General features: G+C 41.1%; 1 protein-coding gene across 1 annotated transcript; it reads right to left on the bottom strand.

The window, feature by feature from the left end:
- Positions 1-3,181: 3,181 nt before the first annotated feature.
- LOC103712511 (uncharacterized) lies at positions 3,182-6,240 on the bottom strand. The gene has a single exon (XM_039134175.3). The coding sequence runs from the start codon at positions 6,103-6,105 to the stop codon at positions 4,882-4,884; it is 1,224 nt and encodes a 407-aa protein (XP_038990103.1). The 5' UTR covers positions 6,106-6,240; the 3' UTR covers positions 3,182-4,881.
- Between the last annotated feature and the right edge of the window lie 9,031 nt (positions 6,241-15,271).

Raw genomic sequence — 15,271 nt, forward strand, 5'->3', positions numbered from 1 at the left:
CAAGTAGTCTCCATCATAATTTTTCACACGTCCTTCCAAAGTCCCTTCTCTAACCTGCTTACAGGGAACATGCATGGAGCCATCTCGGATAGAAATGATGCCCTTCTCACTAGGCAGGTAGTCCCAGTCAAATGTCTGATCTCCCCCAAACAGACAAGAACACGTCCTATTATATCCAATTCTCTCTTCTATTCTACATGCCCAAGTTGTCAAAGATGGAAACATTATGGCATTCACTTTGTCCTGTTGAGTTGGAAAGCTTAAAAAGCACCTTGCCAAAGCTGCTTAGATGCTTTGGGATCACTAACCCAATGGACTACTTGAGGAGCCTGATGCTGTTGTTAAAGAGACCAAAAGGATGAGAATGTTATAAGGAAAAATGGTGCAGCAAATGGTACATGATACAGTGATCAGGTGGATCTAGAGTCACTTCCGGGTGAATTGTGAGCATCCATTGGTATAGGACATCTTCAAGCTGACAAAGAACTACATAGTATTTCGAGCAGCGCATGTCTACAGGGAGACAAATAGGACAACTAACTGGATTGCATCCTTTGTTGCTCAATGTTTTGATGGCTTTCTATGGGATACAAATCATTCCTCCTCTCCTAAACCATCTTTGTTTTCAGATTTTAAATGATGTATTCATACTGAATAAATATATATGATTTATCTGACCTATATAAAATAAAAAATGATGATGCATGCTGATAGAGTCATGCCACATAGGTTGTCCGGTTTTCTAGTTGTTATTTTGGTTGTGTGGTCACCAATCACCATCCTGAGCAAACTGGGTGCTGCATTTAGACGAGCACATTGGGGCCAGTCAAATGGATGTCTCCTTGGGCAGAGTCCACACCTTTCTATCCCCCTTACCAATGACAAACTTCTATGTGAAAAAACACTCGCAAAAGGATGGCCAAAGGACTTTCCCTTGCGGTGATTTTTATTGTCATTTTTGTATCTTCTTGTAAATGGTGGATATGGAACATGATACTTAAGGTTTTGATATAGACTACTGAGTGATAGATTACCAAAATTTCAAGACAAAAGGAGACCCCACCCTTCCCATACTTCTGCCTGCCAAGGTTAAATTGTATGGATCTTAAAGAGAGGGGCGGGCCTATTTATTCTCAAATTTTGCAATAACCAAGTAGGAAATAGACAGCCTGATACTTCTATTTGAGCTTCTTTTTATTAGGTTGTTAGTTGAAAGTTATAGAAATGTCAAATGTCTGAGGTCGTTACTTGAAAGTTATAGAAATGTCTTAGGTCGTTACTTGAAAGTTATATGAATGCCTAGGTCAAGACAAAATTGATATCTTTTTATTAAGTTTTGCATCCCATAATCTGGCGAAAGATAATGGCTGTTATGACACAATGTTTGTTTTGCAATGATCTGTTTATGATATAAATTCTATAGTCTCACTAATGAAATATAATTTTTTTTTTCAAAATATTTATTTTCTATCAATTTTTCCCTCTGAAAACTGTTGTATGGTCCCCTAAAGCAAATAATTTTCTTCAAGCAAATAGTGATTGGAAAAATAATCATTATATATATAGATTCTGTAATTGCCTGTTATTTTCCATTATAATATCATTATAAGAACTGCTACAACAGTGATTAATATTAAAATATAGAAATAATACCTTTCATAGGGATCTATTGTAATAGAATAATGCTGTTATTGAAACCTTGGCTGCTATTTTTTAAGGAAAGAAGAGTAACTGAAAGATGTTTGCTTGGACCTAGAAGAACTAGCCATTATTTAAGAAAAAAGGAGTAACTAAAAGATGTTTGCTTGGGCCTAGAACAACTAGCCACCATCAACCGATCACTACCTTCGTCCCACCGGCAAATAGAAGGACGGGGTTACAAGAACAAGCCTAAATGCTACAGAAGAGGTTAATTGTGGGTCAACACAATTAAGCTGGTTTGTGCTCTGGTCTTCTAAGCAACAGAAACCCAAACAAGTATCGTTATTTAGAGAGAGGAAAAAAAAAGTGATTTTTTGCATGTAAACCCTCCTCAATATATGAAATTGCATGAATACCCTCGCAAAGTATTATATATATATATATATATATATATATATATATATATATATATATATATATATATATATATATATATATCCTTATAAATATTTTCTTTTGCATATCTACTTATTAAAGATATTTTAGTTATTTTTAATTTTAAACTTCTAATTTTTTGATGGCATTAGATGGTATGGGCACATATGCAAAATAAATAAATAAATAAATAAACAGTATACACAAAACAAGTATTTTATAAGGGTATATATGCAACTATCAATTTTAGGAGGATATTCATGCAAATTTCAATATTTAGGATGATATCTATGCAAAAAAACCCAAAAAAAAAATCATGTGTCCTTATCTTTTCTGATGAATTTAACTTTCGCAAAACATGGCCACACCCCACCCACGTTGAAACCATAACCAAGGTCCTCCATAAGGGCAAGCCAAAGTCTGCAGTATCACAAACAACCATGATAAACAAGAGAACATTTGCCAGCATTAAGGTTCACCTTGGCCAATCTAAGGTTGATCACTTGTTAGGATAACGGAAACAACCAACATGACCAAGAATAACTATAGTTTAAGTGCAAAAAATGGAAGAATCCTTTTAAACATATTTGTGATCCCAATCTTTTTCATAACCATTCGGATCTAAACCGTCAGTATAATTGCTTTAATTCAACATAAATCATATTCACAAGAAGATGATTATTGTTGCAGTTGTTGAGAGAGAGAGAGAGAGATATATATATATATATCTTCTCCCTGCTTCACAACCTGATGACAATTGGAGGCTAGTGCCGAATTAGGTTTAGGGTTTTGAAAATACATTTTAATTTAAGAGATCTACATATTTTGAACATCAGATTTTTCATTTTTTTCGGTCATTGATTTAAAAATATTTATGATAGTACAATAAATGATCAAGCAAGCTCCACAAGACCAACTATCAAGTTTGGGTCCGGTAATTCCAACTACCTGACAACCTAGTTCAATTCTAATTTGGCTCGAGCCATTAACTATGTATGAGAGAAGCTGCCATAGTCTGAACCCAACCCATTGCCAAGCACTCTAGGTGCACCAGCTGGCACATCAATACTTGTCAGCTGGCACGTTAAACATCAGTCCATGAGCGTATGAATTTTGGACATTATTAGATGACCTAGACAGTGCTCTAAATTCAAACAAAAAAGGCATGCCTTCACTTTGGTGGTACTACTTGACGATCCACTTGGTATGCTAAACATAATCTAAGATCAGGTTGGGTTTATAGGAATCATCTCAACTTGGCATAAAATAAGCACGATCTGGTTGGGTCGGAGTCACACATCAGCCTTCAAATAGGCCATAATTCAGCCGATCTGGTCTTGGATCAAAGAGGTCATATTCGGTTTAATCAATGTCACTGGCTTGAAAATTCTTCGAGTACCTATACAACATTATTTAGAAGCTTTTCTTAATCGCAACTACCTCTAAGTCAGCCTATTATCCTATCCTCTCGAGCTAAAACTCCCAAGAGAGGGAGAAGAGAAGCATACAGGAGAGAAAGAGAGAGCTTTGGGGGATAGAGTAGTTTTCTACTAGAGAACTCATACAACTCCCTCCTTGGATGGTTTTTAATAATGTCTCTCTCTTTTTATAGGCACTACCGGCTATAATGAATGATTAGGATATGTTCAAGTGTCACAATTTCAAAGATTAGAATCCCTCTAGCTATTTTCATGAGAAATTGGAAAAACATTTTATCTTCCTTCTAGCAAGCTTAATCTAATTGGGTTCCTCTAGATAGAGAATCGATACATCCAATGTTGCATGGGAGGCTCGAGCCAGCAGCAGCAGCGCCATATCCTGCTCCTAGTAACATGAAATAGGACCTGATCCACATGCGTAACTGATTGGGCCACATGCTGTCGGTCATCGTAGATCCAAACCCAACGGCTCACTGCCGTCAGCCTCAAATTTCAAAATTCGACCCGATCCACCCTCATCTCGTACCCCATCTTGGGCCCTCCACGTGCCCATCATCCATTCGTGGCAACTGGCACGGCAAGAACCAAGACCTCCCTGCCCGTCTCCACTCTCTTTTGTGATAATTTTTTAGTAACCTATTCAAATTAAAGCCAAAACACTTTATTCCGTCCTGCAGCTGCAGCTAAACAACGCCGGGATGTGCATCACATGAAAATAGACCATTTCTCAGAACAAGGTGATACTCGAATACAAGCCCCATCGAAGGCGAGCAAAGGCGTGGCAGTGGCACGTATTTTCCAATAAACAACAACTAGAATTTCTCGATGCAAAATCGGGGGTGCTCCAAAAGCTATCACGCAAGGGAACAAAATAAAGGAAAATGACAGCAGGAGCTTTCACGCTTTCACAAAAAGTGGGGCAGCTCTGGACGCCTCTCCCTTCGATATCAGGCAAGCCCCGCGAGCGTGTGGGCGCCGTGTCAGAGGAGATATTAACGCGAAAACCAAAGAAATAGGGACAGGCGGCACACCCACCGATCCCGTATCACAGTAGCCTAAAAACAAACAAATCCAACCCCAAAACAAACCACCAAAATTAAACCCAGGCTCTTCGCTGGACCAAATCATTCATGTTATTCCCCTTACCATTATTGCCCCTCTTTTATTTATTTATTGATCACTTTATAACCTCCTCATATATTAAAAATATATATAGTACTTGTACAGGTTATTATTTTTGGCTATACTTTTTCCCCCTATTGTACCATTCTTCGTAACGTTACAAAAGGGTTTGCTTCACGATTTTTTTTTTTTTTTGGAAAAAAAAGAAGGGAAAGGATTCGGTTTTGAATCCGGAAACGGATGGTCAGGATCGAGCGACCGCCTCGGCGAGCTTCTCGATCTTGAGAGCGATCTCTGGCGGTAATTTAACCGGCGGCCGACGCGGCTCTCTATGGCGGCGGAAATCGAAGCTGAGCGCGTCGGAGACGTCGTCGGAGCTCCAGCCGGACCGGCGGAGGGAGTCGGAGCAGCGGTCGGCCTTGAGGAGCAGAGCGTCGAGCACCGCCTCGGTGTCGACCGCCACGGCCTCGCCGTCGTCGTCGAAGAAGTCGGAGGAGGCGGACACGTCGACCATGTCGCGGACGTCCGATTCGTCCCACCCGCCCTCCCGTAGCACCGAGCCGATCCGGTCCAGGTAGGTCTCGACCCAGTCCGGCAGCCTTGGCGGCGGCCGGATCTCGACGAACCGCTCCGGATCCGGCGGCGGCAGCGGCGAGGAGGAGGAGGAGGAGGATGCCGTCTCGTAGGAGGAGGTGGAGGTTGTGGAGGAGGAGTTGCGGCGGCGGCGGTCGTAGGCGGCCGCGTCGCTCCAGAACTCGACCCAACGGGGGGTCTTGCCGGCCAGGGAGTCGAGGCTCCGGCGGGTGGACGGCGAGGACTCGTCGGAGGCGGATGGATGGAGGCGGAGGGAAGGAGAGGGGGAGCGGAAGGCGGACTCGCGGCGGAAGAAGTCGGAGAGGTCGAAGCCGCAGCAGAGGAGGCGGGACTCGTCGACGAAGAAGACGGGGTTGCCGGCGAGGCAGGGGCGACAGGGGATGTAGCAGCGGTCGAAGAGAGGAAGGAGGAGGGGGGCGCGGCGGAGGGAGGCGCGGGCGAGTCGGAGGGCGCGGTCGGGGTCGGCGGGGCGGGGACCCCAGGAGCGGGGCCAGAGGGCGGCGCGGGCGATCTGGAGGGAGACGGCGGCGAGGGGGAGGTCAAGGGAGGTGCGGAGCCGGGGAAGGGAGCGCCAGTCGGGGAATCCGGGGGCGGCGGGGAGGCCGAGGGAGAGGACAGCGCGAAGGTCAGGGGGGAAGGCGAAGCCGAACTGGGCCTCGAGGCGGGCGAACTCGGCGTCGGAGAGGCCCGCGTGGACGGGGACGGAGGAGGCCTTGAGGTGGGAGATAACGGCCTCGGCGAGCGGGGAGAAGGAGAAGATGCCATTGCGGGCGGCGGATATGGCGGGGGCGGTGGCGGCGCGGGTGGAGAGGCGGCGAAGGCCGGCGGCATGGGCAGGGGTGAGGCCCGCCATCCTCCGGTCGACGTCGACCATGTCCGGCGATGGAATCGTTCGTTTAGGGTTCCGGCGACGGCGGAGCAGGACGCTGCTAAGTTATCGGAAATCGAGAGGGAAATGTGAAGAGAGATGTCCGGGGGACGGAGGGAGAGAGAGTGCGGTCGGGGAGCGGGTTTATATGCAGGGGGTGGAGGAGGACAGAGTACGTGCCGGGACCACCTGAGAGATCTAGCCTTTTTCTAGCTCGTAGCTGGATAGCTGCCACGGCGAGCTTTTGTGAGATTTACCATGATGCCCCTTGAGGCGTGGAAATGGGCCTCCCGTGTTGCACCGCTAGGTGCAATTAATCTTGGCTTCCTTTTGTTGTTATTAAATACCAAAGTTACTAACTAGTACTCGTAGGTCTTGTATGTTTGCAATTTAAACCTCTGGTACTATTAAAAACTTACAAAACTTGAAATTGCACAAGATGCTACGTATGATTTTGCTTCTTCACGATATTCTTAACGATAGACTTATTCAAAAACAACAATCAAAACCCCCTTAGCTTAATGGTTTTTCCAAATACCAAACCCAAAATCTCATTTATTTGATAGCAAAAAAATAAACACAAAGAAGTTCGGAATCTTTATTACAAATGTAAAAATACATTTAAACCGTACATATCTTGCTAAGCATGTTGCACATTCACATGTAGACATGCTTGCTATTTGGCTTTAGATACATTTATTTGTGCTCGACAATCCTCATGCAGAATTCTATCCTCAATTTTAATCTTGTACATAGGAGCTAAAATTGTGAACCTAGAAGCGCATGCACAGGGCATAGCTCAAGGCAGCATGGAAAAGTGTCTTCTATGCAAAGCGAGTTTTAGAGGCCCAGTGCGTCATCTTAGAGAAGAATTAAGTGGAGATGGTAGAATAGATTCTACGGAAGAGGCCGAGGGTCTTTGACTATCCACTTCTAGAGGACGTCAAACGGTTATTGCAGAAATGTGCTGTTTTCCAGATTGGCCATATGTTCTAAAAGATGAACAGAATTGCTGACTGGGTCGCCTCCTTTGCTGTTTATTATTTTTAAGGCCTCTTGTTTGGTTAGAGTTTTCAAGGAGAGAAATAGGAAAGTTGTATTCCTATGAAAATATGATTCTCATGTTTCATGTAAAAGTCTTTTCCATGAGAAACAACGAAAAGTTATTTTTCCGCGAGCCGAAAGTCACTCCATTTTTATTTTTTTTCTCAAAAAAACCATCAGCATTAAAGAGACATTAAAGACCTAATTTTTATTAAGGATATAATAGAAATTACGCATAACATTTCCAGAAAAGTGGATGGTCAACCAAACATAAGCACTCTGAAAATCTATCACTTTCTCATGGTCAACCAAACATGCCAAAAGTACTTTCCTAGGCATACTTTTATCAGAAATTTGCTTTCTACGAATCATATTCCTAACAAGAAAAATGCTTCCCGCAAATTAAACGAGCCCGAAATGATTTTTTGAACTTGCTGTGTATCTGTCCCTCCACTGCTATAGAGTATTTTGTCTCTTGACGTTGTACGCAATGCTCACGCGAGATTAGTATGAGCGGCTGATTTATAAAATAATAATAATAATAATACTAATAATAATAATAAAAAGCGCATGCACCACCATGCATGATGCGCAGCATGCATGGCACGTTCCAGTTATTTGGCCGACCTTTGGGTGGGGTGCCCAAGGGGCAGGGATGTCGCTGGGGAAGAGAAGCTGAGTTTTTACCAAAAAAAAAAAGAGAAGCTGAGTCCCCATCACTCGCCGTCCTGTCACGATCGGACGATCTCAATCGGTGGGCCCCGCTGAACCGCGAGCCCAATTGCACGTTGGGCGGTGGCAGCGGCATACATGCGATTTGACATTTTAGCCCTCGGGACGCACCTCCCTGTCCCTGCCCATCACTCCCCCTCATGCGGGAGCCACCATCCGCGCGGCGGTGGTGCTTCCGTGACCTTCTTTCTTCTGAGGTCTAAGCGGAAGCCGCCTTATGGAATGCATTTCACATTACCTTTAGCAAACAAATCTAAGGGGTTTATGAGGTCATTTAATTAGCGAAAGTTAAGTATTAACGAATGAATATATAATTCGCCTTAGATTAACTAATAAATATTCTATCTTGATACTTGTTGGAAAAGTCTTCTAATTAGTCAGAATTAAATATTAACCAACAAACAATTCTCCTTGAATTTTATCTTGATAATTGTTGGAAAACTTCGTTGTCCAATGGCAGCAGATCTTTTACAAGAAAGGCTATTAGATGATCAAGCTTGTCACGAGCAGCTCATGATCAGCTCAAACATTGGCTTGCTTGGTTAGTAAATTTGCTAAGTTAGATCTAAAGTTGGTTTAATTTATTTGAATTATTCTTTGAATTATTAACTGATATAAATTTTTCTACATTAATTGTAATAGATTAATTTATACATAGGAGAATGCATGCCGACTATAATATTGAGATAAAATGTTGAAATTATTTCAAAGCGAACGTATGAAAGCCTCGAGATGGACTAACTTTTGATATAAAAGATATGAGGTCCAATTCGAGGTGGTAGGAAATAATTATCATACTATCAAGAGAAAGAAAATATGAAAGTCTTGCTGGATTTTTTTCCCCAAAAAAAAAAAAAGGTCTTGTGACACCTTTGTATCAAATGAGCTGTTTGAGAGCAGATTAAGTTCAGCTTGAAAATAAATAGGATGGTCCGAGTTTGGCTCAAAATAATAATAAAAAAAAGCCAAGCTTGAATTAGGCTTGGCTCGCTCGAGCTTAGCTTATTTACGCCCCTAATCATTGGTTTCATACAGGCCAAAGAAAGTTAACATGGAATTCAATTAATTAACTCTATATCTTTCCTTAATCTCAGCATGAATTGCATTATATCCGGGGCTAGGAGAGAGTTACTATGTGATTTCGTCCCACTTGCAAAGAACCACCCTCCTACCACGCTGTAGGAAATTCATTAATCGAGCTGGGTTGTAAGGTTTCACCAGAAAAAGAATACGAATGTACCAAGTCTCTCTCCTTTTCACCATCCAAGAGCCCCACCCCTTGTCTTTCCCCCTTCCTTCTTTTTATATATGGAAGCCCGCAGGCTATATCACTTTAGCTTGGTATATGTTATCCTTTCACGCCCAAGTCCCTACTAGCAGTCAAGGCTAAATATAGAAGAAACCCCTCATCCAAAGTATAGTTTTCTTGCCCAAGCCCCACCATGTGTACTCAGCGAGGAGTGTAGGGTTAGCTGTTGTCAAAAGTGGGAGTCTTAATTATTCATATAATCTCCCATATGGGGAACATATAGATCAGCCCTTGGATATTACCCTTTTGATTCTTCCAGGCTGCGTGGTTTATGTGCCTGTTATTTTCTTGTCATTGTTGCAGCAATGTACTAATGCATTTAAATTCTTCCAAACTACTGAAAACAACTAAACTAGAGCTATTGGACCACCAATATTATTTGAAACTACAAGAAGAACATGCATTTAGAGGTGGTCCTCCATAATTACCTTCCTCGCTTGATGGTGGACCATCAGGAACAACTCGAGGACCGAATTACCAGGTCCTCAGTGCAGCCATATATAACACAAGTTCATATTGCCATCATCTTCATCCATACGCTTATAAAGATATAGTTTGAGAACTTTACAACGCAGAGAGGCCTTTAATTTGGATGACTTGCCATGACAAAGGAGACTATTCATTATTGCTCCTCTGTAATCTAAAACTAGAAGCAAACTAAAACTATTTTATTTCTTCAGCAGCAATTGCCACAAAAGCTCACGTTGTCTTCCATGGGAGAATATGTTGGATGGTGTTACTAGCCGTTGCAAGATAATGATTTTATATGCATGGTTGGACGTCCCAAATCTTGTTTAATATTTCCGGTTAAATTTCTTTATTTTTGCACCAAGTGTGAAGCAGTTGACGAGCACTAGTAGTAAGCAGAGATTCCTTCAGAAGCGCGGCTCTGCTCGTGCTTTTGAATTCATAAGAGAGCATGTGGCATCGATCCCAGCCTCCATGCACGTGCTATCACGCGATTGTAGCTTCTCAAGTGATATCACGTCCTCCCCTGTACTTGTCAAAGATAAACAATATTGTCATAAGCCGATGACTGATGATTTTTTGCCCTTAAAGCAAGGTAGAATCTATGGGCTTAATAGAAGAAATGAGGGGATCATTAGCTTGAATGCCTGCTCAAAAAACTATGGTGACAGGTTTTGGTACATCACTTTAGCATCTAATCAAGAAAGGAATCCCAATGGAAGGAGAAATTATATCCCAACCGCGCGTGCACTAGGTGGCGGTGCGCCGCACCAATTATAGCCGCTCATTTCTTCTGTGGATCCTATTCATCAAATCTTCATTTTGGTGCGCCATTATGGGAATGAGCAGTTGTATTGATGGGGTATACCGCCATCTTATGCACATAGTGTAAGATATAATTTTTTGGAAGGAAGACACTTTTCTACCCCTCTTTCCACCTCACCACTAAGATCTCAAAATTTTGTCTACATGTGGAAATGTTAAGAGACGAAAGAATTATTGCTTTTTTCTACGTTTCGGAGATGTATCTCCAAAGAACGGACGGGGGAGGGATCACAAGAAATGTTGCCAATATTTTTATTAGTTGCTAGGGCTCCGCACGTAATATTATCAAATGGATTCTACATCAATTCAAACCCTTCGAGAGTGTGTTAGTAAATGCTGAGAATCATTATTAATGGCAGAATTATAGGATGCGAGAACATTTGGATGAATTCATACGTTTTTGGGGTTTTTGTGAATCTTAGGATTAAGTGAGGCTCCATGACCCTGTTATTTTTCAGAGAAAGGAAAGAAGACTTGCCCTTTAGTTATCAAATCCTAGGTTTTTTTTAGCATGCACTGTCCACGAATCTTATCTATAACCTCTTGTTGCTAAGAAGACGGGTGTGGTCACTAGGGCAAGCCATGTTTTCGATTCTCCATGATCCTTTAGTGGGTGGGTCCTTTGTGCATCTAGTTTGCAGATACAACATGGCTTAAGCTTGCACTCTTAGTTTCTAAAAGGGATAAAAAAGGCATAAATAGATTAATTACGGTTCACATCTTAATGGAAAATTAAAGTTGTCTTAAGTATTCACCTTGTATGTCTCTACGAGGTGGCGCCCATATTACAGGGTTTAAATGATCTTGACCTTCACGAAGCCAAAGGAGAGTGAGATCTCCCATCCACCAACTCAATCTCATCTATTTACTAGCCAATGTCAGTATTGAATTCCAATTGAGGGACACATGTTTGTCTAGTTGGTTAATTGTGTCTTTATTACTTTTGTGCGGAAATGACCACAATAAAATTGGTCCAGTTTGGATAAAAAAAAAATTTCTATTGAAACATGGAATCCAATACAGAAAATATATTGATTTATCCTCTTTATATTTATGTTTTTTAAACAACTTTCTTTATTTCTAAAAAAATAAAAGTGAAAAATTTTCACTTTTATTTTTGTAAAAATGGGTTTTCACCCTTCTCCAACTAACCCCTCTTCTTCCACCCAATCTTATCCTCAGCCCCACCACCCTGGTCCAACGATACTGGCTCCTCGAACCTTGCCGTCCATCTCTTCGTCTAATGCCGAGCTATCCCTCATCTCCAGCTACGTTGCGGAATCCATCCCCACTTTTTTTTTTCTCTACCACTCCCTCGACAGCTATTCCGCCCACCATCGAGCTCTTTTTCATCCTCGATAATAGTCAGCCTTATTTCCTCTCCCTCATCATCGGCTCCATTGCTGGCCCTCATTGTAAAGAGAAAGAGAGAGAGAGAGCGCGCAAATTAAATATACTTTCTATTGTTAGATATCTGAAAAATATAGGAATAAAATTTTTATTTCTTGTTTTTATACAAAAAATAAAAATAATGCCAAATGCAGCCTAAGATGTCATAACCTTTTTTTTAAATATAAAGTAGGCAACCAATAGCATGCTAAGCAACTTTGGGAATCTCTCCCACTTGCTCTCCACTTTCGGTGACAATAATGAGTTAACTCCAGCTAAAACCGTGTTCTGTTGGACAGCAAAAATCAATCAATAAATAATCTTGTAAGGTTAGAATGATAAAATTGTCACCATATGATCAAGTCCTTGTCCCATAAAAACCAATTCACTGGAGAGGGTTCATTTAAGTTATATTAAACCTTCACTCCTTTCAACCTGCACTCCTTTCCCCTCCTCAAAACATCCCTATCATCGGATTCTTATTCGATCAGCTAAGTTAAATAATATCCTTTGATCATTATGCAAAAGAATCATTTCTCTGTGTTCCTAAGAAGAAATTTAAAATTCAAGGTTAATAGTTATTAAGAACCACCATATAAACATGGATGGTCATGACTAGGCGGCTTTTAGAGAAGGGTTGGATGTCAATACTGTATTCCCTAAGGGACATTGGAGACAAGCTACTTACCCTTACATGTATGTACCTTTTTAGTTTACTAAGCTACTTACCCTTACTGTATTCCCTAAGGGACATTGGAGACAAGCTACTTACCCTTACATGTATGTACCCTTCAAGGTTAATAAAGATCCAAACTTTGAATACAGTAAAAGAAAGGCTGAAGTAGTCACTTAGTTGAGGTCCATACTACTCTTTTTCAAGCTTTCTCAGTGAAAGCAAATTTTCTACTTGCTATCTTCAACCATTGTTCCCCTTTTCAGACAAAATCTTCCACATCCTTTAGGGTCGCATATTGTTATGATTTCGAGAGAAAATGGGATTCCTTGATCATCTAAAGGAATATTTTGAATGCATGCATTCACCAACATTTTCAATTCAAGCATCCTTTTTTTTTTCCAGAAGATTTTCAATTCAACTATCATCTAATCATTTTTTGATTTTTTTCTTTCTTTATCCTATGAGAGTTTGTTTTCTCTCTCTTTCACTAAAAAGTGCCATCACAAAACAAAACATGATCTAATGCCAGCGGCACTCGATTGGAGACAGCCCATACTATAAATCCAAAGTGGTGGGCTGCAAAGGAAGCGACTCAGTCTGCAGCACTGTTCGTCTCCTGAAGCATATGTGAGATCCGGAATGAATCTAGCTCCTCCGCCAAGCGCCAAATGTTCCGTAGTAAAATGGCCCGGACTTGTTCCTTTTAGAAGTGTATCCTTATAAACTACCTTGACCAAAATAATTGTGCTCTTAGAAATGTCTAAAGAATAATATTAAAGCCTACTTCATTGGACTAAGGAGGTTCTCACCTGATCTGCCTATCTTTGCTGTTTATCTTCCATGCTTACACATAAAATTATTTCCCCTTGATAGAAGTGAAAAGGAACACACTCATGATCAGTGATAATTTCTCTCTCATTCTAGAATTCATGGATAAACATCTGCACAAAAAGAGAGAATTTTATATCAATTATTTATTTTCTTGTAACAGGAAAGTAACAATACGCTAGAGGTGGTCGGACCAGTCTCTAGATCCTGGTCCTTAAATCACAGGTAAAACTCACCATATCAATCAAGACTAAGAGGCTTATATATATATATATTATTGCAATGGCTCACTCATTTGTTTCTTAATTAGTACCTACTGCACCAAATGAACCATGAATACATGCAATCGTGCCATCCCATGTGCACTTGCTAGATTCATGAAACCTTCCCAAAAAGCAGCTCCATCTCACTTGCTTCTAAATTTTTTAAAGTGTAAACTTTATAGGAAGAGGGTTATTAACAATGGATTACAGGATATAAAGGCTATATAGCCTACTGGTGGGTTGGATTAGGGGCATCATTAGCACTCTATTATATGCTATAACATAGATTAGTAAACAACTAAAAGGGTTTGGATAGAGATAGCTTTAGAGGAGTACAAAGTGTGTTCACATCTAGGCATAGAAGTTGGGAAGGGAGATATTTCCCTATAAAACAAACGAAACAACCTGATGGAACAAAAAAGAAGATGCCACAACTTACTTTTAGGTAGTTATCGATTGATTAAAAGGAAGCTGCACTCGTGTAATCAGATACCTCCTCCGAGGCATAAAGAAGAGCTTGATAGAGGAGAATAAATAAAGCTAATTTTTCCTGTTCAAGGGAGCTACATTTTATTTGAGTGTCATCGCAATGGATCCAGTAAAGCCCAATCGTCAGGGTAAAGGCTCATGAAATCAGCATTAAACTTCTCTCACAATTGATTGAGCCATTTGTAAGCAGCTCATGTTTGGCTTGATATTTGGTTCGATGTACGTAAGAAACCATTTTGTCGGTAGCTTGGCTCAATTGTAACTCTTGATGAGCTTGAAAGAAAGTTGCATTGCCTAGCTTGCTAAAACTTTGCAGGGTTGCACCTTGCTCCCACTCTATGAGATTTGTCTATGCTCGAGTATTGGATGAAGATCGAACCTCAGATAGTTAGCCTCCCACTGTAGAGTTCTAACTCAACATGATTGTATCATGAGTGGGTTACAGTGTAGGACATTTTAACATGCAGACCTCTCATGGACTTGCGTGTAAGGATATGGGCTTGTTGACTAGCTCTTTAATATTTGCTGTCCCTCTACCATTCACCACCACCGCATGGGGTCTAGGGTTGTAGAAAAACACCGGGTCATACGGATCGGATGTTAAAAGACCGGTCAAGATGGGCTTATTGTTAGAGCTCGATCATTTGATTCATGGAAAAAAAATTTTCTCACTAAAATGTTTTTTCTAAGAAAATGATTTCTGACAATATGATGCTTGATTGATCGTGAAAAAAGTGGCACATCTCACATCTAAGAGTGGCTTATATTTAGTGGTAGCCTCCGATTGGCATCCTCATTCTTGTTACGGAAAATAAAAAAAAAAAAATCAACCACGTGTCACACCTTGAGATGTACAACCATCTTGGTGTCTGGCTGCAAGATTACACCATGAGAACCTTGGTCAATGCAGGCATTTCTGGAAATATACACCAGCCTTTCTACATCTATGAATCTATATATGAAGATTTAACCTGCTGTCTTCTTTCAAAGAATGCTGCAATATTCCTCTCACCCCTTTCTCTTCATCATAACTGCTTATCTTCATAATTGATTCTCTAACACATTGATTGCCATTAATCTAAAGAAACAATCAAACCGCATGATCGGCGCAACCTATTAAAAGCTCTTGGACAGTGTTAGCACTCCACA

The sequence above is a fragment of the Phoenix dactylifera genome, chromosome 15 (assembly GCF_051530095.1).
Source record: "Phoenix dactylifera cultivar Ajwa chromosome 15, Ajwa_hap1_PhDact_Kaust_v1.1, whole genome shotgun sequence".
NCBI lineage: Eukaryota > Viridiplantae > Streptophyta > Magnoliopsida > Arecales > Arecaceae > Phoenix > Phoenix dactylifera.